The sequence below is a fragment of the Microcaecilia unicolor genome, chromosome 11 (assembly GCF_901765095.1).
Source record: "Microcaecilia unicolor chromosome 11, aMicUni1.1, whole genome shotgun sequence".
NCBI classification, from domain to species: domain Eukaryota; kingdom Metazoa; phylum Chordata; class Amphibia; order Gymnophiona; family Siphonopidae; genus Microcaecilia; species Microcaecilia unicolor.
This window is the reverse complement of record NC_044041.1, coordinates 4,682,800-4,706,983: the sequence shown is the minus strand read 5'-3', so window position 1 is coordinate 4,706,983 and position 24,184 is coordinate 4,682,800. Positions and strand designations below refer to the sequence as shown.

The following is a 24,184-nucleotide window of genomic DNA, read 5'->3' as shown; positions in this document are numbered from 1 at the left end:
CTGGGGTTACCCTCAGATAGTTTTCCTCCATTAACTAAAGTGTTGTATATTTCAAGAGCAGGAATGGGAAGAACAGCTCAAACAACTCAACCTGATTTAAATTTAACACAATTCCTTGAGAGTTCATTGGAAGTTATTACCGAAAGGACAACATTGCTGGTATCTTTTGCTCTGGAGCTGGATAGAAATAATATATTCAGACTTTTTTCCCGCCATATTAATACCCCTTTCCTTGGATCTAAAATACAAGTTTTTCCTGATCTCTCCAGAGATACTCAAAAACGAAGAAAAGATTTCTTAGCCTTGAAAGGAAGGGTCCTCCATTTGGGAGGGACCTTTATACTTAAGTTCCCCTGTAAATGTTATATCTCTTTGGAATCAAATAATTATTTATTTTTTGATCCAGGAAAGTTGCTTGAACTTATTGTTAGTAAAGAGTAACTGGGCATTAACCCTGGTTTATACGCTATATCGGCTGCGTTTACCCTAATTCCTTCCATCCCTTAGCATAATTTTTTTTTTCTACACAAATGTAATTGTGTTATAAATACTTTAAATTCCTAGTTCTTGGATCTTTTATAACGTGGACTAACTGAAATTATACAAATTGCCTAGTTGAATATATTATTATTTTATTATATTTTTTCTGTAAATTCCATGATTTATGTATTTTGCATAAATGTAAATTTAAAATCTATAAATAAAAAAAAATAAAATAAAATAAAACAGGTCAGATAATTCAATTAAATCAAATTTTAAGGTTTTTTTTTTTCTGACTTGCCTAGTTTAGATTCAGTATCATCTGTACCAAACTCTCTGAAACCTTCCGCTGATGATTTTTTTCAATCCAAGGTAGATAAGAGAGGACAAACCTTCAGTCCACATGAACCAAAAGATATTGCCTAAGGTGATGTCTAGGCATAGTTTGAACGGTGTTCCAGGCGATAGATACTGGGAGGTATTTTCACCAGTTTCTGATCAATGGGTTCCCAGGGTGTTACATAAATCTTGTCCTTAGATATATGTCCATCTTTTCTGTTAAAACAATTACCAAGTGACACTTCCCACTGGTTAACTAATTTCATCAACACTGCAAGAAGGTTCAGATCCTACTTTGTTAACTGATATTATACTTACTCCAATTCCCAAAACAATAGGATTAGATCTCACTAAGGTAGAAAATTATCAGTCAGTAGCCAGCATTCACTGGCAAGGTAAACATGTGAAATCTGCAGTTTTCTCAGCAGCTCTCAGATTACATATTCTCTAAGGATTGTTTGCATTTTACACAACATAGTTTCCGCCCATTTCGTAGCACAGAGACATTAATGACCGAGATCAGAAAAGTTTTATGCTGTGGTAAAAAAAAACATGTTTACCACAGGGTGACGTATCTGCGGCTTTTGATGCCATTGATAACTATCAAATGTTAAGTAAACTTGGTGCTTTGGACATGGGAGGTAACGTGCTGAAATGGTTTTCAGAATTTTTGAACAAAAGGAAATACTGCATTATGGGTCAAAATTCAGTTTCAGCAACATGGGGAGGCTCATTGTGGAGTTCCGCCAGGTTCCCCTTATTCACCTTTGCTGTTTAGAGTCTATATGAGTTCACTGGGGGAAATACTGTCTAATCTGGGTATTTTAATGCTATCTTATGCTGATATTTTCATTTTTAAGTCCTGCATATGTGAATTTTGGAGACATGAACGGGTTTGTCCAGTACGTTATTTGATTGATAGACGATTAGACATATAACCGTGAAATCAATTCATAACTTCAGGAAGTCACTGAAAACCACCTTGTTTAAGAAGACCTACCCCTCAGACCCAACTTAATTTTCTACTTCCTGTGATACAGCAAAACTATGGACCGTATACTCATGTTATTTATAGGTTTACTACTTTGTGTATTTGTATTTTACCGAACCGGAGCCTTCCTCTACGGTATTCTGTAAGCCACATTGAGCCTGTAACTAAGTGGGAAAATGTGGGGTATAATGTGTTAAATAAATAAATAAAATAACTTTCTGAAGTTAAATAAGAAAATTGGTGTTATGATTCTGCCAGTTTGGCAGGGAGAGAGGGGGGGATGTCTCTTCTGATTGGCTGCCAGGGTTTGTGCTGACGTCAGTGGGGAGTACTTTAGCCTGCATGTTGCTTCTTACGCTGCTTTGGCGTTACATTCCCTGTGTGACTAAAGCCATCCAGTCCTCTGTCAGTACGTTGTTGTTCTGACTTTGATCTGAGCTTTCCTGTTCTGGGATTTCTTTCCTTTCCCTTCTGTTTGTGTTAGCTGGGGGCCAGCCTGTGCGTGTGTGAGTGTGTGTGAGTAATCAGTTCTCTTGCCTCCAGCTGGGCTTCCCTTCTGCCTGCAGTTCGCTGAGGGAAGCCAGCTGCTTGTTTGTCAGTGGGGGCTGGGGTTTGTTAGCCTCGTTTCAGCTAGGCTGCTTGTCTAAGAGCGTCCTCTGGTTGATTGTTTACTCTAAGGATTTCTCTTCCCAGTGTCTGCTGACTCAGGGGCAGATGCAGCAACCAAACGTAAAAAAATCTAAATCGTTAAAGTCCCTAACGATTTTAAAATAACGAAAAATGCACCAAAAAAAAAAGTCACACATGCTGAGATCGGTATTGAAACGTACAATGTATCAAAGAACCACAATACACATCGTTAATCGGCCCCCAAATCATGCGCAGAGCAGCCAAGCGTTATGTTAGCTGCTCTGCGCATGCCACAAACAGTCAAAACACAGTCAAATCACAAGCACATGGCTCCCAAATCAAAACAAAAATAAAAAAAAAGGGTCGGGAGGGGGCAAGGGCGCTCATCAGGAGCGTCCTGTACGGACGGCCTTGCCCCCCCCCCCCCGCTGCTCCCCACTTTCCGCCGCTCCCCCACCCCAAAAAAGCTAAATTCTAGCAGCCCCTGCCCCCCTCCCTTCCTCACTACTCTCTCACCTCAGCTCCGCCTCCCGACATCCTCCGTCCTGTGCCCCGCCCCCTTTTGGGGTCGTCGCCGCCATTCCCCTCCTCCATCGGGCCCCCCTCCCTCTTACCGGGCCCGTGCAGCGCCTCTCTCCTCTGTCCGAAGGCGCTGCACGGGCAAGAAGAAAGCTGATGCCTGCCTTCGCCCAGCTTCGATGGCGCGTCTTTCTCCTGCTGCGCCCGCCCCTGTCTGACGTCAGTAACCTACGTAGGTTACCGACGTCAGACAGGGGCGGGCCCAGCAGGAGAAAGACGCGCCATCGAAGCTGGGCAAAGGCAGGCATCAGCTTTCTTCTTGCCCGTGCAGCGCCTTCGGACAGAGGCGCTGCACGGGCCCGGTAAGAGGGAGGGGGGCCCGATGGAGGAGGGGAATGGCGGCGACGACCCCAAAAGGGGGCGGGGCACAGGACGGAGGATGTCGGGAGGCGGAGCTGAGGTGAGAGAGTAGTGAGGAAGGGAGGGGGGCAGGGGCTGCTAGAATTTAGCTTTTTTGGGGTGGGGGGAGCGGCGGAAAGTGGGGAGCAGCAGGGGGGGGGGCAAGGCCGTCCGTACAGGACGCTCCTGATGAGCGCCCTTGCCCCCTCCCGATCCTTTTTTTATTTTTATTTTTTTATGTTTTTCTGACGTCCTTTGGACCAATCACAGCGCTTTTAGCTCTGCTAATGCGCTGGGATTGGCTCAAAGTTTGTTTATTTTTTCACTTAATGATTTTTCCTGGCACAGAGCTGTCCTAACGAGAGGTCCAGACCTCTCGTTAGTTTTCCTGCCTTTTTCCTGCGTAAAGGCAATCGGAAAAGGTTAGTGCATGTCGTTTCAATGGGGTTTTCACACTAATTGCTCATCTCCATTCCGTTTTCGTTAGCTGCTGGCTTCCTCGGTAAAAGCCCTTTGATGCATGCAACGGATCAAATTTTCCTCGTTGGAGGGTCATTAAAGGCTCATTTAGCTTTAGTGCATCTGCCTCTCAGTGAGTTTAACCCTTTGTGTACTGTGTGTATTGTGTCCCTGCCTCTGACTGGGTTTGTTCAGTGGTGCCCTGCTTCCCCTGGGAGCTTTCTCTTTGATTGTTTACTCTAAGGATTTCTCTTCCCTGGGTCTGCTGGCTCAGTGAGTTTAACCCTTTGTGTACTTTGTACACTGTGTCTCTGCCTCTGTCTTCAGTGGGATTGAGTCAAGGGCTTTCTACCTCCCTTTTGTGTCTTGTACCTCTGGCCTCTGGCAGGGGGCTATCTCACCCCTTTTGGCTTGCTGAATTAGCTCCCCTGCCCCGCGCTAGGCCCCGGGGAGGGTGTGGCCCCGCTCTGGTTCTTTTTGTTACTCCCTCTGCCCTATTGATGGGGTTTAGCACGTGTCTGACATTTTGGGGGCCCGGGGGGCCCTCAGGGTTCTTTCACCCCTCCCTGTGTCTGGGTTCCAGTTCGGCTGTGAGGCCCGCACGAGTGGGTCTGCACACCTGAGTTCTGGTTCGGCCGCGAGGCCCGCCTGTATGCCTATTTCCCTTTCTTCCTGAGGTACTGCAGGGGAGGGTAGCTTAGGGGTTTTGGGTAGCTGAGGTGTGTGATGGTGGGTCGGTCTCCCCTTGGCCTGGGTCGGTGCTCTGCTGGCCTCGGCCAGGGCCCAAGGGCTCATGACCAACCCAACGGATTACAATTGGCTTGTTTTGGGAATTCAGATCGGATTATCGGAAGAAAGACTGTGCTGGGGAAGTGCTCGATACAGAAGAGGAGAATTCTAACGTTTTGGATATATTTCTTGTTTCTAAATTATCTTTTGAGATACAGATAAACTTGTAAGGAAAACATTTCTTTTTATTGCATCAATTGTGTACAAAACTTTCATATTTAACTTCCGAAAGTTTTTGGGTAGTGGTTCAGGCAATTACCTCAATTAGATTATTATAATTCTTGGTATGGTGTGATCTTAGCAAAACTATGGGCTACACTGCAGCTCATCTAACTTTTGGAGTTAAAAAATATGATTGGGTTACTCTGGTGTTGCCACCATTGCAATGGCTCCGTATTAAAGAGAGTGTCGATTTTAAATTGCTGACATTAGTATATAAAACTTTATATGGTATGGGTCAACAAGGTTTGGTTCATTTTCTCTCATATTCAATTAACCATACACATTCCCGGTACAAATCTTTGTTGAAACTTACATAAGTACATAAGTATTGCCATACTGGGAAAGACCAAAGGTCCATCAAGCCCAGCACCCTGTTTCCAACAATGGCCAATCCAGGTTGCAAATACCTGGCAAGATCCCAAAAAAGTACAAAACATTTTATACTGCTTCCCAGTGGATTTTCCCCAAGTCCAATTTAATAATGGTCTATGGACTTTTCCTTTAGGAAGCTGTCCAAACCTTTTTAAAACTCTGCTAAGCTAACTGCCTTTACCACATTCTCTGGCAATGAATTCCAGAGTTTAATTACACCATGAGTGAAGAAATATTTTCTCCGATTCGTTTTAAATTTACTACATTGTAGCTTCATCACATGCTCCCTAGTCCTAGTATTTTTGGAAAGCGTGAACAGATGCTTCACATCTACTCGTTCAACTCCACTCATTATTTTATAGACCGCTATCATATCTCCCCTCAGCCTCCTTTTCTCCAAGCTGAAGAGCCCTAGCCGCTTTAGCCTTTCCTCATAAGGAAGTCGTCCCATCTCCTTTATCATTTTCGTTGCCCTTCTCTGCACCTTTTCTAATTCCACTATATCTTTTTTTGAGATGCGGCGACCAGAATTGAACACAATGTTCGACCATGGAGCAATAAAAAGGCATTATAACATCCTCATTTTTGTTTTCCATTCCTTTCCTAATAATACCTTGGCTTTCCTTCAGCAAAATCTGTTTGTTTAAAATCATAAATTGATAATTCTTTTGGACATCAGGGAACTAAGCAGTTGAATAATCTTTTGGTGGATTTAAGACAAATTTTATCTTATTTTCTTTTGTGAAAAGTTTTAAAAATGTATTTTAATTGTTATGATACAAAAGGTTAGTGGAGAAGTAGCCTAGTGGTTAGAGCACTGATCTTGACATCCAGAGGTGCCCAGTTCAATTCCCACTGCTGCTCTTTGTGATCTTGGGCAAGTCACTTAACCCTCCATTGCCTCAGGTACAAACTTAGATTGTGAGCCCTCCAGGGACAGGGAAATACCCCATGTACCTGACTGTAACTCACCTTGAGCTACTACTGAAAAGGTGTAAGCAAAATCCAAACAAATAAATAGCCTGACCTGTAATCTACGATTGTTGTAAATGTCTGTATCTGCCTAGAAACTATTTATAAGATTAGTGTGGACTATAAATCACAAGACTAGAAAAGAATAGTTTATATGGTAGAGTTCTACAAATAAATGCTTTTGATGCAAATGTTTATCAGAATTAAGTCTGTAAACTTGGGATAAGCAATTCCTCAGCACTTAGCTCCTCTGTGAAGATATGACACCAGCTGTCACTCTAAAAGTGACGCAAAGTCATCCGCTGTAAAGGCCCTGTGGCTTTTCGTTTCAGTTTTCATTAACTGAGGTCCATGTGTGCACAGACTATTTTGCTTAGAGGTAAAATATGGGTCTTTCATTATTTAAATTATTATAACGTGGATGGGAAGACTTTTCAATTTTTTTTAAACAAATGCTCAGCATGGTTGATTATCCTTTACAACACGCTATTCAATTAGGGTGGGCAACAATTAAAAAAATTAATCATGGTATTACTACTACTACTACTACTACTACTACTATTTAGCATTTCTATAGCGCTACAAGGCATACGCAGCGCTGCACAAACATAATTAACATTTTTAATCACATCATTAGTCGAACCTCTGGACTGGATGGCTTGGTACTGGTAAATTCAGCTCCCCTTCCGCTGCTAAACCTGTAACCCCTGTCACGCACACCCATTTCTCTCCTCTCCTACTGCTGACCCCCCCCCCCCCCCCCCCCCCAGTACATGAGTCCAGCATCCCCCTCCAGCATTTATCTTAACATTTATCTGGCTCTTCAAAGGGTCTCCAGCAGCGATTCCCACATGCTACTTGCAACCAACACTGATGTCTTTTTCTGTGTTATGTTATGCAACGTGAAACAGTATAGGCAGGGGAGAGAAAGCAATGCTGGGGGACAGGAGTTAAAATTTCAATCATGATATAAAAATTTAATCATAGTGTTATATTCTTTCCTCTGTTAGACCTGTTCCTAAGGGCTAGGCCAAAGGCCTGTACTTTGCTCAGTTTGGTTCTCACATGTAACATACAGTACTGTTTTCTCAGGAGTTGAGAACAGACACTTCGGGGATACACATTTTGTTGACTTTGCTGGAGCTGAGACTACGCATTTCATATAAACTGGATATAATGATGTAACCATGGGACACAGTGAGCCTAGAATGTTTCAGTTTTTGGGTGAGGGAACACAAGGGTATTGTTCTATGTATTTTTTGCTCTCTGACTAACTGCACGCAGAACCGATAAGTAATTAGCCAATGGCTATCGACTTTGCACGTGAACTCCCATCAGGAGAGACTGATAGAATACAGGAACAATTCATATATGGTATAAGGCTACCTAATGGTTCTAGTTTATGGGAAATCACATGATTTGGGAGAAACAGAACTTATGACAGTATATATGTGATTACTGAGAGGTGTGAGCTGAGCAGATTTTGTTAGACAGTTTTTGCGTCTCGCTTTTCTGTGACAACCTGCTCCAGAGAGGGAATAATTTATTTTGTATCTGACTTAGGGATATACCAATAAAGATTTATTGCTGGTTACGCCAAAACACCAAAATCTGTTTCTCTCTCTTATTTTTTCCCCAGCCCCCGAGGCTGAGGTATTTCCCTCCTCCCACGGGACAAGGGAGGAAGGGAATAATAATATACAATAGATAAAAGTTTAAAAATGTAATCACATTAATAGTGCACTAAATGCCCATCCCTAATATTACTCTTTTCAGAGCATATAGTTCTCGCATTCAGTAACATCAATGGACTCTTTTATTCTGGATTGTGCATCAGGCTGGTATAATGTCCACAGTGTAGAACAGTGTCTGGACTCCTTTACCCTGATTTAGTAAGAGTCTGAATCATGCTTGTCCTTAATCAGTTTTATAACTAAATACAAACAGGAAACATCTCAATGCTACTTTCTCTTGTTACTTGTGCAGAGTTTGGGTAAGCAAAAAAACACTGGTAATCATGATTTTTTTTTATTTTTTATATGCTCTCACAAAGTTCCTGAAATCTGCTTCTTGCTGGCCTCCCACTTAGTCACCTCTCCCCTCTCCAATCGGTTCAAAACTCTGCTGCCTGTCTCGTCTTCCACCAGGGTCGCTTTACTCATACTACCCCTCTCCTCAAGTCGCTTCACTGGCTCCCTATTCATTTTCGCATCCTGTTCAAACTTCTTCTACTAACCTATAAATGTACTCACTCTGCTGCTCCCCAGTATCTCTCCACACTCGTCCTTCCCTACACCCCTTCCCGTGCACTCCGCTCCATGGATAAATCCTTCTTATCTGTTCCCTTCTCCACTATTGCCAACTCCAGACTTCGCGCCTTCTGTCTCGCTGCACCCTACGCCTGGAATAAACTTCCTGAGCCCCTACGTCTTGCCCCATCCTTGGCCACCTTTAAATCTAGACTGAAAGCCCACCTCTTTAACATTGCTTTAGACTCGTAACCACTTGTATCCACTCGCCTCCACCTACCCTCCTCTCCTCCTTCCTGAACACATTAATTGATTTGATTACCTTATTTTTTGTCTATTAGATTGTAAGCTCTTTGAGCAGGGACTGTCTTTCTTCTATGTTTGTGCAGTGCTGCGTATGCCTTGTAGCGCTATAAAAATGCTAAATAGTAGTAGTAATAGTCTCAGAATTTATTTAACGTCATTTGCATTGACTTGGGAACCTAAACTTGTTGAGAAGTTCTTGTTAAAATGGATCTTCCAGTTGTCAGCCTCTGCTTGCAGTTCCTGGAACTGGGGTAATCTGTGGATTCAGCAGAGGGCTGCTGATTGCAAGCTGACAATCCCCAGAGGGCCTCATTGGTTCACATTCACACAACCAAACTTTGATTTCAGTTTTGGCCGAAACCAGGCGATAAGTTTCGGCTGCAATTTCGGTTTCAGCCAAAACTGAAAAAAACAGTTTTGATCGGCCTCTAAATTCATTGTGGGCATCCTAAAAGGTTTTGTCTGCAGCCTTTGGAGTCCAGAGCTGAGAACCCCTGGTCGGGTTACGTCCAAAATATTACTTTTCTCACAATCAGAGAGTTACCAGCATAACAGGATACCTCACCTGCCTACATCATTCTACAGAGCTAAAAGATATCCGTCACAAAGCACACTGGTTGAAAATTTGATCAGAGAAACCAGAGAGAAGGTGCTGGACATTTTCACTTTCTGGTGAGCTCCTGTACAACGCTTTGATTGTAATATCCAGGTTTATCAAACTCTGCTGAATAAAGGGGTAAAAACAAATGCAGAAACCAAACAAAATGAGAGAGTCCAACATGCAGTCTGCGGGCACAGGTTTACTTTAGGGCTGGGATATACTATTTTCAAAGCAGACGCCTGTAGGTACTTGTTCCACTTTGGATGTATACAGACTGCGTGCAGGGAACATTCTATGCTTCTTGTAAAAGCTGCCCTGATGTCAGTTTCACTGTTCCCAGAAGGATGTCAGCATACTGTACTATACATACCATCTTTCTTCAGATCCCAAATACGAAGAGTCTTGTCCCGGGATGCAGAGACGAGGATCAAACTTCCATTGGGAGCAAAGCTGAGGTCTCTCACAACATCCAAGTGTCCAGAAAGGTTAAAGAGCAGGCATCCTGCGGACAGCAACATAGCTTTCAGCTCATCTTCACCATCATGTGCTCAGTACCCACCCAGACCACCATGTGCCACCTCCTACAGTCAACTCTTCCTCCAGGTCTCAGGCATGACGACATGGACTAGCGAGGAATGAGAAACCTCCACCCCACAGCCCTTTCCCACTCCTTTATATTTCAAACATCACAACTGCCAACTCTTATCTAATCGACATTTATTTAGAACCCCCTTAAGTCCTAATGATAGGTCCAAGAGACATAAAATACCTTCCTATATAATAATTCTCACCTCCAACAGGATGTGCTTGGGACCGTGCCTGCCGGAAGTGGTCTGCTAGGCAGGCAAGCACTGACCTCAGTGACATCAGTGACAGTTGGCAAAGCAAAACAATCTGAGTGCTGGCCATTAGGACACAGGGTTGATAGGAGAGTTTTAAAAGACTGAAGGAACCGAAAGTGTTAAATGGGGGGAGGGGGGGAGTTCTGAACCACTGAAAGACATGAACATTTGGGAACAATCTGAATGCTGGCCATTAGGACACAGGGTAGATAGGAGAGTTTTAAAAGACTGAAGGAAACGAAAGTGTTAAACTGGAGAAGGGGGGGGGGAGTTGAGAATGACTGAAAGACATGCAAATTTGGGACAGGAAAACAATCTCAATGCTGGCCATTAGCACACAGGGTACAAAGGAGAGTTTTAAAGACTGAAGGAACCAAAAGTGTTCGGGGGGGGGGCGGGGGGCAAGTTCTGAATGAATGAAATGAAAATTTACGAGAGGAACACAATCTGAATGCCGGGCATTTGTACACAGGGTAGATAGGACACTTTAAAAAAAAAAAAAAAAAATGAAGGACGTGAAAGTATTACATCTTGGGGGAGGGGTGAGGAGGAAAGCGGTGGGGTATCCGGATACTGGGCGTTAGGGCCACGGGGGTACATAGACTTTTGAAAGCCTTAAGGAACCCAAAGTGTGGGAAGGAGGAGGAAAAGGAGGGGAGGGAACGGGGTGAGGGGCATTAGGAACAGGGGAGGGGGCCCTGTCACACACTCTCATTCTCACACACACACTGTCACACAGACAGTCTCACTCTGTCACACACCCGCACATTCGCTCTGGCTCTCTCTCTCTCAAACATACACACTCCCAGGAAAACCTTGCTAGCGCCCGTTTCATTCGTTCCAGAAACGGGCCTTTTTTACTAGTTAGTTTAGAAAATAGAATAAGCAATAGTTGTACCCAATGCATAGAATATAGAGACACTTAAATTAGCTTGTCCTTCATCAAATATTTATCATACAAATAGTTTTAAGCTTTTAGGAAAAGAAACAAATCATTATATGTTAAAAAAAAAAAGTATATTATTCTAAACGTTTTTACAGTGAACTTTAAATGACAGGAAACTTAATTCTAAATGATTAGTGTTCATTTAACTCGATCTAGGTAAAATATGGATCAGTTGAATGACATGAATTGAAGTCAGACCATGTAATACCTTAAAAATCTAACGAGGATTTGAATAAGATGTGGGCTTTAAACGGAAGCCAGTGTAATTTTAATAATAAAGGAGGCACTTGATCAAACTGACTGGATTTGGCTATTAAATAAGCAGTTGTTTATCGTTTATTCATTTATCATTTAATAATTTTTCCTACACCAACATTATTGCACAGCGAGTCAAATCAGTTTATAATAAAACTGAAAAACAAGCAACATAAAAGAACGCCATTAAAATAAAGGAAAGCACAAAACACATCATTCAAACAAGAGAAAAAAAAATCATAATACCGAAGCTTCATGAAATCCACAGGATAGTCCTCCCTCCCTTTGTTTTGGAGGGAGGACTATCCTGTGGATTTCATGAAGCTTCAGTATTATGATTTTTTTTTCTCTTGTTTGAATGATGTGTTTTGTGATTGATATAAAATGCAGAAATAACCTTCAGTAAAACAGACGGGACCGTACGCAAAGTCACCCCAGACTCTGAAAATTGCAGAAATGGATCCCGACATGACAACGCTTGGATCTTGGCCCTCTGCGCTGCCCTAAGAACCAGATTCAGGTTCCAGGCCAGGCACGGCCAGCGTAGCGGAGGTCGAAGGTGAAGAATCCCCCACAAAAAAAATATACTCCACATCCGGATGAGCAGCCAGTGAAGAACCCAACATGCGCCCCACTGTAACAGGCCAAAGCAGCCACCTGAACCCAGAGGGATTTATAGGCCAAACCTTTCTGCAGACCTTCCTGTAAAGAGGCCAACAGCTGTGGCGCCGACGCCTGCAACTGTGACCAAGCACAGGCCGCACACCATGCCACAAATGTAAACCACACCCAAGCATACAATGTCATAAAAGACCACTTCTGAGCCCGAAGCAAAGTAGCGATCACCTCTTCCCGCAGCGGGAGCATCACTTAACCGTCTCTACTGCCATGACTTGCACCGCAAACCTCCAACGAAGCAAAAAAAAAAAAAAGAAGCCAATCACCACCATAGGAAGGAGCAGCGCTGGTCTCTGTCAGCAGCAGTTCCTCCCAGAAGTGAGCCTGCCGCCAAAATAGGCTCACCAGGCTCGACAGGGCTAAACTTATGCCCAGACACAGCGAACTTCCCTGCGGCTATAAGTTTTTTTTGGGTGAGGAAGGCTACATCCCTGGCAAAATCAGAGTAGAAAAAAACTGGGAAAAGAAAATCGGGGTGAGGCAGGGACCCAGACAATCAAGTATGCCCCCCCCAAAGGATGGACTTCACGTTTAACTCACTTTAGCTACTGTGCTGAGTATCAAGGTATGTATTCCCACAAGCAGGAATGTGTGAACTGATGTTCCCAGTTCTGATAATGAACGCTTATTCTCAGCTGCCCTGACTCACGTAGCCCACTCCAGCACGATTAAGTGAGAGTCACCTTTCTACATCACAGCCTCATCTTGGATTCCGACAGATCAGGCAGGAGCAACTTTCTGATGCCCCATTAAAGATCTGTTGACTCCTTGGAATAAGCGGGCAGGGCTGGGCAGTAGTGGTAATGTCATGGGGTGGGTTAACATTTCTTGATGGATAAGTGGAAGGCAGGGTTTGGAGACGGGGTGGGGCTTCTGAGTCTTCTGGGAAGGAGGTCAGGTGGAGGATGCAAAGCGGGGCAAGATGTAGCATTAGGGACTGTGATGCTGAAGAGAGACCTAAACTCTGTCGAGCTTTCCCTTTACATCACGTGTGGCCACAGCCTAACTTATAGAAGACACTTTAGTGCACTGATGTTTAACCAGAGAACGTTCACTGAGGGAGTGGCTTATGGAAACCATAACAACATGGCAGTGAGCTCCTTAAACTTACTTTTGAAATATTAATAAGCTTATTTGCATTTTAGAATGGAAATCTGTGCCAAGACAAACCTGGTATTCACTACACTGGATTAGTGCTTTTCACACACAAAGGTTTGTGACAGCACCAATACATAGTAACATAGTAGATGACGGCAGAAAAAGACCTGCACGGTCCATCCAGTCTGCCCAAGAAATGTGCCACTTTTTTGTGTATACCTTACCTTGATTTGTACCTGTCTTTTTCAGGGCACAGACCGTACAAGTCTGCCCAGCACTATCCCCGCCTCCCACCATCGGCTCTGGCACAGACCGTATAAGTCTGCCCAGCAGTATCCCCGCCTCCCAACCACCAGCCCTGCCTCCCACTACCGGCTCTGTTATCCAATCTCGGCTAAGCTCCTGAGGATCCATTTCTTCTGAACAGGATTCCTTTATGTTTATCCCACGCATGTTTGAATTCCGTTACCATTTTCATCTCCACCACCTCCCGCAGGAGGGCATTCCAAGCATCCACCAGTTTAGTGAATAAGTCCTTTAATTTTCAAAATTTCATAAATATAAAATAATTTAAAAAAGGAATGAGGTCATAAGATTGCATACAGACGAATGAGATAAGAACATTTCTTTGCTAGGGACAAATCATAATCCTAATAATTTATCACCTCACTATTTGGTGCATATAATGAAAGGCAGTCTATCAAACTAATACACAAAACACCTATTTTTTGCTCTCAGTATACAAAGTTGTGTCCTCTGAATGGTACAGAGCCACAGAGAATTGCAATATCAGGGCATCTGTGAATGAGGGCAACGAGAGATCAAGAAAAGCAACAGGGAAGCCTTGCACTGAAGACAGAGGAAGCAGAGAGGTTCACAGCAAGCTACTTAACTCATCCATGCTCAAACTCTGAACATTCCTTAATCTTTCACCCCTCCCCCCTTCCTCATGAATAAATGCTGCAGAGCTGAACTCCAGAAGTAACTGCATTTGCAAGGGTTGCTAAACGTCATGTTTTTTTGACAACATTAACTTCCCACTGCCACGGAAGCCAATAAAATGAAGAAAAAACTTTTCCCGAGAAGAGTAAAACAAAAAAAAGAATACATTTGGACACATTCCCTATGTTCCTAGGCTGCAAAAACTGCATATCCAAGATAAACCATCACCACATTCTTTTGTATCTTTAGAATATAAGAGCAGGGTGGCTGGTGACTAATTAGCCAGGTCAGTGTTTAATGATTCCTTTGTTTTATCAGTTTTTTGGTTTAAACTTTTTATACACTGCTTGGGCTGAAATCTATGAGAACAGGAATGCAATTCAGAAATATAATAAAGACCTGCTTGAGTATGTCTGGGAACATGTAATCCTGTGCAGAATGAGAGCTGCTGAGCAGGGTGTCTTAGCCTGTGCATCAATCACAGAACACAGAGCAACGGCAGACTGTGGAATGTAATACGACTTGCTCTACCTGTCTCCACTTCCCAGACTTTGATGTGCCCATCGTTGAGCCCTGTGGCGAGGATCAGGCAGGAGAAGTCCGAGCAGGGTTCTTGTGTTCCACTGGTTGCCCAAAGCCTCTTCCTGTTTAGGAAAGGTGAAAAGCTGAAGGATAAACCCCACACAATCTGCCCGCAGTCCAGCGTCTTCTCCTTCAGGTTGCTACCTCGTGACCTCACCTCAGCAGGCTTCACATAGCAGCTTCTGTGGTCAAATGCCTTGGAAATTCTATGAAAAGAACAGAGAGACATTAGGGGAAAAATGAGATCCTAAGCAATAGATTACTGGGCTCTAGGGTGAAGGCTTAATATGACCTAGAGTTTCCCAGACACCTTGCACACTTAAAAGACCTGAGGGAGCTGCATTAAAGCGGTATTGTGTGTTGGTGAAACATTAGAGACAATTTTTAAAAAAATGAAAGAAAGAAACGTCATGCTACATCAGGTCAAAACCCATCATGCTCAGCATCATGTTCCCAACAACGGTCAAGGTAGGTCAACTGGAAGTACCCAACAAATCGTTAAGAGAACATCCCTTCTGTTGCTTACTCAACTGATCTCATGACTGCCTGGTTAACAGTTGTTAAAGGACCTGACCATCAGAAACTTGTCCAAACCTTTTTCCAGCCCAGCTATGCTATTAAACTTGACTGCATCCTCCAGCAAATTCTCCAGTCTAAACTGGAATGCTGACTGAAAATTTTTTTTTTCTTTTAAATCTGCTGTAATTTTCGTGAAGTTTCCCCTAGTCCTGGTACAACTGGAAGAAGTAAAACTGTTCTGTACCGCTCATGAGCGATTTTATCAACCTCTATAATCGCATCTCATCTCAGTCATCTCTTCTTCAAGCTGAAGAGCCTAACCTGTTTATTCTTTCTTAATAATGGAACAGTTCCAATCACGATCAGTTTTGCAGCCCTTCTCTCTGCACTTTACCACCGATTCTATCAACTCTGTAATTTTTATATACTTTGTACTCTAGTACCATCACTTCCCACTGGTTATTTTTCATGAGGTCTCAGAGGTGCCTATTAAGTCTAAAACCTTCAATTAGTGTTACAACATAGAGGAAAGACTCACAATTTTGTCTAGGTCTACCAGGAACACAGGACAGCTGTCAGGTGTAATACTATCTGCCTGGCTAGAATGAACAGACAATAAAATGGTAGCTGAAAGGGAAACTAACAAACTTGGGGGGAGGTTTACTAAAGCTTAGCTCACGTTATCTGCAGCGGGGCCCATTTTATTCCTATGGGTCCTGCTGCAGATAACTCAAGCTTAGTAAACAACCCACTTGGCAACACAGTAATAATAAATGATTTCAATTACCCCAATCCTGACTAGGTAAGTAAAAAATTAGGTCAGTGCTTCTCAACCCAGTTCTTAGGGTGCACACAACCAGTCAGGTATCAGGATATTCACAATGAACTGACAAGAGACATATCTGCATACCAAGGAGGAAGTGCATATTCATTGTGGACATTATTAGGAAAGGAATGGAAAACAAAAGTGAGGATGTTATAATGCCTTTGTATCGCTCCATGGTGCGACTGCACCTCGAATATTGTGTTCAATTGAGGTCGCCGTATCTCAAAAAAGATATAGTGGAATTAGAAAAGGTGCAGAGAAGGGCGACGAAAATGTGTGCAATTCTAGTCACCACATCTCAAGATATAGTGGAATTAAAAAAGGTACCGAGAAGCACAGCAAAAATTAAAAAGGGGATGGGACGACTTCCCTATGAGGAAAGGCTAAAGCGGCTGGGGCTCTTCAGCTTGGAGAAAAGGCAGCTGAGAGGAGATATGATAGAGGTCTATAAAATAATGAGTGTAGTTGAATGGGTAGATGTGAAGCGTCTGTGCAAGCTTTCCAAAAATATTAGGACTAGGGTGCATGCGATGAAGCTACAGTGTAGTAAATTTAAAACGAATCGGAGAAACCTTTTCTTCACGCAACGTGTAATTAAACTCTGGAATTCGTTGCCAGAGAAAGTGGTAAAGGCGGTTAGCTTAGCGGAGTTTAAAAAAGGTTTGGACGGCTTCCTAAAGGAAAAGTCCATAGACCGTTATTAAATGGACTTGGGGAAAATCCACTATTTCTGGGATAAGCAGTATAAAATCTTTTGTACATTTTTGGGATCTTGCCGGGTATTTGTGACCTGGATTGGCCACTGTTGGAAACAGGATGCTGGGCCTAATGGACCTTTGGTCTTTCCCAGTATTTTTTATTTTTTGTTACATTTGTACCCCGCGCTTTCCCACTCATGGCAGGCTCAATGCGGCTTACATGGGGCAATGGAGGGTTTAGTGACTTGCCCAGAGTCACAAGGAGCTGCCTGTGCCGGGAATTGAACTCAGTTCCTCAGTTTCCCAGGACCAAAGTCCACCACCCTAACCACTAGGCCACTCCTGGCAATACTTATGTACTTATCCTAAAAACCCAATTGGCTGAGTATACTCCAAGGACTGGTTAAAAAGCACTGCATTAGGTCATGTTAAGAAGGACTAGAGGGCATGAGTTGAAGCTACAGTGTGGTAAATTTAAAATGAATCGGAGAAAATTTTTCTTCACCCAACGTGTAATTAGACTCTGGAATTCGTTGCCGGAGAACGTGGTACGGGCGGTTAGCTTGACGGAGTTTAAAAAGGGGTTAGATAGATTCCTAAAGGACAAGTCCATAGACCGCTATTAAATGGACTTGGAAAAATTCCGCATTTTTAGGTATAACTTGTCTGGAATGTTTTTACGTTTGGGGAGCGTGCCAGGTGCCCTTGACCTGGATTGGCCACTGTCGGTGACAGGATGCTGGGCTAGATGGACCTTTGGTCTTTCCCAGTATGGCACTACTTATGTACTTATGTACTATACTTTGGGTTAACCTTCCCAATGGGCCACACTTTGCACTTGCACAGATTAAATTTCATCTGCCATTTGGATGCCCGGTTTTCCAGCCTCCCAAGGTCCTCCTGCAATTTCACACAGTCCGCATGTGATTTAACAGCTTTGAATAGTTTTGTGTCAACTGCAAATCTGATCAGATCATTTATAAATATGTTAAATATCACCAGTCCCAGTACAGATCCCTGGGGCACTCCACTCTCCTGCATTAAGAGAAATGGCCATTTAACCCTACCCTCTGTTTCTATCATTTAACCAGTTCCCAATCCACAACAGAAAACCTAGACTCTGAAAATCTAGATATACCACATCAACTGGTTCCCCTTTATCCACATGTTTATTCACACCTTCAAAACATTTAGCAAATTGGCGAGACAAGGCTGAATCCATGCTGACTCTGTGCCATTAAACCATACCTCGAAATACACTGACCTAGTAGCACACGGACAATGTCGTATCAGATCAATGAATGAAGGCAAGGGTAGGCAAACTATGGCTCAAAAGAACTTTGTATCCAGCCTGCTCCTTTCTGTAAAATCTTACACCCTTACCAATCCACTGACACTGGAGTTTGGCAGTCGTTCCTGCTGATGTCATTAAAGGCCCAATGTCGTACATGTCTCAGCACATCATAAAAGTGGACACTGGGCCTTTGTAAATGACTTTTGTCAGGAGCAGCTGTGGAGTTATCTCCCCTGCTCCCTTCTCATTCTTCTGTCATCACTGCAGCTGCCTAGTGCTATCCAAAACTGCCAAGAGGCAGTGGCGGACCAAGGGGGGGGGGGGGCGGTCCGCCCCGGGTGCACGCCGCTTGGGGGTGCCGCAGCGCGCGCCTGTCAGCTGAGTTTGCTAACTTTGCTGCAGCTCCCTCTGCCCCGGAACAGGTTACTTCATGTTCCGGCCGGGGTAGAGGGAGCTGCAGCGAAGTTAGCGAACTCAGTTGACAGGCGCGCGCTGCGGCACCCCCTCCCCCCAGCGGCGTGCACCCGGGGGGGGTGTCATTTCGCCGGGGGGGGGGGGGGGCACATTGGCGATCCGCCCCGGGTGTCATGCAGGCTAGGATTGTCACTGCCAAGAGGATTATGCAAGAAGGAAAGAAAAGGATCCAGCCCTTCTAAAATACATAAGTCACTCACAGTTTGGTGTTCCCTAATGGCCATGGGATCAGCTTCACAATGCAGTGCCCCTGGGACCAGGCAAACCATGCACCATCTGGAGAGAATGCCACACTCCATGTCTCACAGCATGACTTCCAGTCAAACTGCTGTGCCTGGCCTGGCCTCAGCTCTGCCAACAGGAGAGGCACATCTGCAAAAGAAAGGGAGAAACCAAGTCAGAACTTTATCACCCCATCCCACTGTCACTCAAAGCTGCACAGACCGTCCATACTGTACATTTCAAAAGTACACCAGAAATGCAGCAATAACACCATCAATCCATCACTTCTCTGCCGCATCAATAAGAATAAACAACAATGGGCCGAGCTATGTGGATTACTTCTTGGATTAGGTCTTCCATTCCCCAAATTAATGTGAAGACAATGTTGACTTATCTAGGGAAAGGTTACCAGTTAAGGGACCATGGCTGCAGAGTTCCTGAAGTAGTTCTGCAATGACTGAGCTTGGTGAGGCAGGAGAGAGAGATTAAATGGGGAGGGGGGGGGGGGGAAGATTCCTAAGTAATTGCATAAAGGCTTATGGTACAGGATCCCTGTCCTGGAAGCCCACAGTCCATACAGCTATGATATCACAAATGACATCTTGAATATATACTCTGTGCAAACCTTATTTATTTGTTACATTTGTATCCCACATTTCCCCACCTATTTGCAGGCTCAATGTGGCTTACATAGTACCTTAGCGGCGTTCGCCGGTTCCGGTCTGAACAAATACAAAGTGTGAACAGTACAAGGTGTGGTTGTGGTAGAATAGGGTTCGTATATGATAGATACATTGGGGAAACATTTGGTAGGAAGAGGGAGAATTGGGGTGAGTCCATTATGTTCTTGGTGTTGTTGTGTAGTAGGTATTCTGGTTCTTATGTTGGGTCGGTGGGGTATGCCTTTTGGAACAGGTTTGTTTTCATTTTTTTCCGGAATTTTAGGTGGTCGTACGTTGTTTTTACTGTTTTTGGCAATGCGTTCCATAGTTGTGTGCTTAAATCACAATCAGGTTTTCGCCCCCTTCATAGCACTGAAATCGTGCTCATTACTCTCCTGTCCAATTTCAAAAAGGAAATAGCTATAGGTAATAGCATTCTTCTACTCCAATTTGACATGTCCAGCGCTTTCGACATGGTTAATCATGACATTCTATTAAACCTTCTTGATTACTTCGGGATCGGAGGAAATGTACTTAGTTGGATAAAGGGTTTCCGTACCTACAGAACCTACCAAGTAAAATCTAATTCAATCCTATCACCGCCATGGAAAGCTGATTGTGGAGTTCCTCAAGGCTCCCCTCTATCCCCTACATTCTTCAATATAATGTTGATTCCCTTGGCCAAATCCTTATCCAAGCTTGGCCTCAACCCACTCATCTATGCCGATGACGTCACAATCTACATTCCCTTCAGAAAGAACCTGGCTGAAATCTCCAAAGAAATCAATCTTGGCTTGCACACCATGAACAAATGGGCTAATACCTTTCAGTTCAAACTGAATACTGAGAAAACACACTGCCTTATCCTTTCATCTACACATAACAGATTCAAACCTTCATCTCTAATCACTCCAGACCTTACCCTTCCTATCTCTGAGAGACTAAAAATACTTGCAGTTATCATTGATCGCAACCTAACACTTGTAAGCCAAACTAATTCAGTAACAAAGAAAATGTTTTTCTCATTGTGGAAACTCAAGCGGATAAAACCTCTTTCCTAGAGAAGTTTTTCGACACCTAGTTCAATCAATGGTATTAAGTCACCTAGACTATTGGAATGGAATATATGGTAGATGCAAAGAACAAGCTGTTAAGAGACTTCAGACTGCCCAAAATACAGCAGCCAGATTCATTTTTGGTAAATCCAAATTTGATAATTCTAAGCCCCTTCAAGAAAAATTACACTGGCTCCCAATAACGGAAAGAATTAACTTCAAAATTTGTACCCTAGTCCACAAAATTCTTTATGGAGAAGTCCCAGGATACGTGAATACCCTAATCAACCTTCCTCCAAGGAATACATCAAGAACATCCCGTTCATTCCTAAACCTCCATTATCCTACCTGCACCAGCCTCAAGTATAAGTCTACTTACGCTACCTCCTTTTCCTTTATTAGCACCTGATTATGGAATGCCTTACCAAAAGCTGTCAAAACTATCAAAGATCATCTTAACTTTAGGAAATTACTCAAGACCAGCTTATTCAAGAAAGCCTACTCCCAGGATCCAACACAAATCCTAAAGTCCTCCAAAGCAACACATTAATGGACTATTTTGGACTCTTTTTTCTTTCCCTTTTCCCTCCTTTCCACTTGTTCTTCTAAACTCTCTGTTTACCACAATATATTGTAATTGATTAAAAACCGGGTTGGCGATTGCCTTCACGGTTTAATGTGAGCCACATTGAGCCTGCAAACAAGTGGGAAAATGTGGGTTATAAATGTGACAAAATAAATGAAATAAATAGGAGAAGCTGGATGCATATGTTGATTTGTATTTGAGTCATTTGTTGTTTGGGTAGTGGAGATTAAGGTATGTTTGAGCTGATCTTGTTGTGTTTCTGGTTGACAGGTCTATGAGGACTATCATGTATCCTGGGGCTTCGCCGTAGATAATTTTATGGACCAGGAAGCAGATTTTGAAAGTAATACGTTCTTTGATAGGGAGCTAGTGCAGTTTTTCTCGGAGGGGTTTGGCGCTTTCAAAACGTGATTTTCCAAATATAAGCCTGGCTGCTGTGTTTTGAGCGGTCTGGAGTTTCTTTTATAATTTGTTCTTTACAGCCCGCGTAGATTCTATTGCAGTAGTCTGCATGGCTTAGTACCATTGATTGTATCAAGTTGCGGAATATTTCCCTTGGGAAGAATGGTTTCACACGTTTAAGTTTCCACATTGAGTGGAACATTTTCTTTATGGTGGATTTTGCTTGATTCTCGAGTGAGAAATTCCGTTTGCTTGTTACTCCGAGGATTTTCAGACTGTCTGCGATAGGAAGGGTGCAACCTGGGGTGTTTAGGTTTGTCAGTTTATATGTGTTGTATTGGGATGAGTTTGTGAGACAGTGTGTTTTTTCTGTGTTGAGTTTTAATTGGAATGCGTTTGCCCATGAGTCCATGACGCTCAAACTGAGTTTGATTTCATTAGTGATTTCTGTCAGGTTGTGTTTGTAGGGGACATATATTGTGACATCATCAGCATATATAAATGGGTTGAGGCCTTGACTGGCTAAGGACTTGGCTAGTGGGGTCATCATGATGTTGAAAAGTACATAAGTACATAAGTACATAAGTACATAAGTAGTGCCATACTGGGAAAGACCAAAGGTCCATCTAGCCCAGCATCCTGTCACCGACAGTGGCCAATCCAGGTCAAGGGCACCTGGCACGCTCCCCAAACGTAAAAACATTCCAGACAAGTTATACCTAAAAATGTGGAATTTTTCCAAGTCCATTTATAGTGGTCTATGGACTTGTCCTTTAGGAATCTATCTAACCCCTTTTTAAACTCCGTCAAGCTAACCGCCCGTACCACGTTGGTGATAATAGTGATCCTTGCGGTACACCGCATTCTGGTTGCCAAGATGATATGTTTGTGCTAGTTTTCACTTGGTATGTTCTAGTGGTTAGGAAGCCCTTGATCCATTTGAGTATGTTTCCGCTGATTCCGAAGTAGTCTAGGAGTCTTAGTAGTATATTATGATTGACCATGTTGAATGCACTGGACACGTCAAATTGTAGTAGAAGTATACTTTTACCTATTGCTATTTCCTGCTTGAATTTAGTTAAGAGGGTAAGTAGTATTTATTTATTTATTTGTTACATTTGTATCGCACATTTTCCCACCTATTTGCAGGCTCAATGTGGCTTACATTGTACCGTAGAGGCTTTTGCCTTCTCCGGTAGAGAAACAAATACATGGAGTTGATGTGGTCGGATAATGTTCATGTGTTAGAGACATATTGGGGAATCGTATAGAGGAAGAGTTATGCTTAGTCTATTACAAGCTTTAATTTCATTGTGTTGCAGGGTTTAGGCACTTAAGTTGGGTCGATTGGGTACGCCATTTTGAAAAGGTTGGTTTTAGTGATTTCCGGAAGTTTAGGTGGCTGTACATTGTTTTCATGGCTTTTGGTAGTGCGTTCCACAGTTGTGTGCTTATGTAGGAGAAACTGGATGCATAAATTGATTTGTATTTGAGTCCTTTGCAGCTTGGGTAGTGGAGATTTAGGTATGTTTGTGATGATCCGATTGTGTTTCTTGTTGGTAGGTCTATGTTTCGGTACTGTGTAAGGAGCGAAATCCTGATTGTGATTCGTGTAATATTGTGAATTTGTCCATGTAGTCATTAAGTTGTTTGGTTACCATGCCTTCCATTAGTTTGACTACCAGTGGGATGGATGCTAGTTGGTGATGTCATTTGTTTTTTTCTTGGTGTCTTTTGGTATTGGGGTGAGTAGGATGTTGCCTTTTTCTTTAGGGAAGGTACCTTGTTGAAGCATGAAGTTAAAATGAGATGTAAGGCAGTGGTGTGCTGGGAAATTTTTAACAACAGGCTCTTTGCCTGGTCCAACTCTGCACCCCCCCCCCCCCCAACAAAATTGCAGAGCTGCTATACCCAGGGAGAGAGCCTGGGGGGGGGGGGCATGCATTAATCTCTCCGGGAATTTTTTTTATTTTTTTTAAATGCTTCCAGGTTCCAATCTAATTCAAGTTTAACGTGGGATAAAATGCATAAATAAGAAAATAAAAATAGAAACTCTGAACATTGAGAACCTGATTCCCATAACATGATGTCTGTTTTAGAAGCCCCTTACCAGGAGAAAAAAAAATCTCTACACCAATAACAGGGTTAAATGTCATAAATAAGTAACTAAATAAATAAATAAATAGAAACTCTGAATGTTTTATTTATTGCATTTGTATCCCACATTTTCCCACCTCTTTGCAGGCTGAATGTGGCTTACAATACATCATGAATCGTGGAGATATACAAGAAATAAATATTTAGTATTATAGAAGGATCTTGGGTAACATGATAATGATAAGCATGCTATTACGTTGAGCACCTGATCCTTATAATATGACATCTGTTTTAATGGCCCTTTAACCAGGAGAAAAAAAAATCTCTGCACAAATATAATACTATGCAAGAGGGTGTCCCTATAACCAGCCCCTCTAAATGATACACCGAGCACAATTTATAAAATATTACTAGTAGTTCTGTGTTCAAACGTATGCTGCACAAGCCGGCATGTTTGAAAATATAAGTGAGATTAAATGAAAATGCTCCCAACAATAAAGAACAACAACATGGATGCAGCACCTGATCCTTATAATATGACATGTTTTAATGGCCCTTTACCAAGAGAAAAAAAATCTCTCTGCACAAATATAATATTCCATTATTACACTTCCTCTGACCTCTGTGTAGATCTGTATGCTGTGCTGCTAAAGCTGGCAGGTTTGAAACTATAAGTGA

At 42.9% G+C, this 24,184-nt stretch overlaps 1 protein-coding gene across 1 annotated transcript in view; it reads right to left on the bottom strand.

Moving 5' to 3' along the window:
* LOC115479491 (WD repeat and SOCS box-containing protein 2-like) overlaps positions 1–24,184 on the bottom strand; it is a 55,400-nt gene that overhangs the window by 23,411 nt on the left and 7,805 nt on the right. The window contains 3 exon segments of the mRNA XM_030217422.1: positions 9,699–9,830; positions 14,621–14,877; positions 18,683–18,854. Of these exon segments, the coding sequence (XP_030073282.1) occupies positions 9,699–9,830; positions 14,621–14,877; positions 18,683–18,854 (561 nt within the window).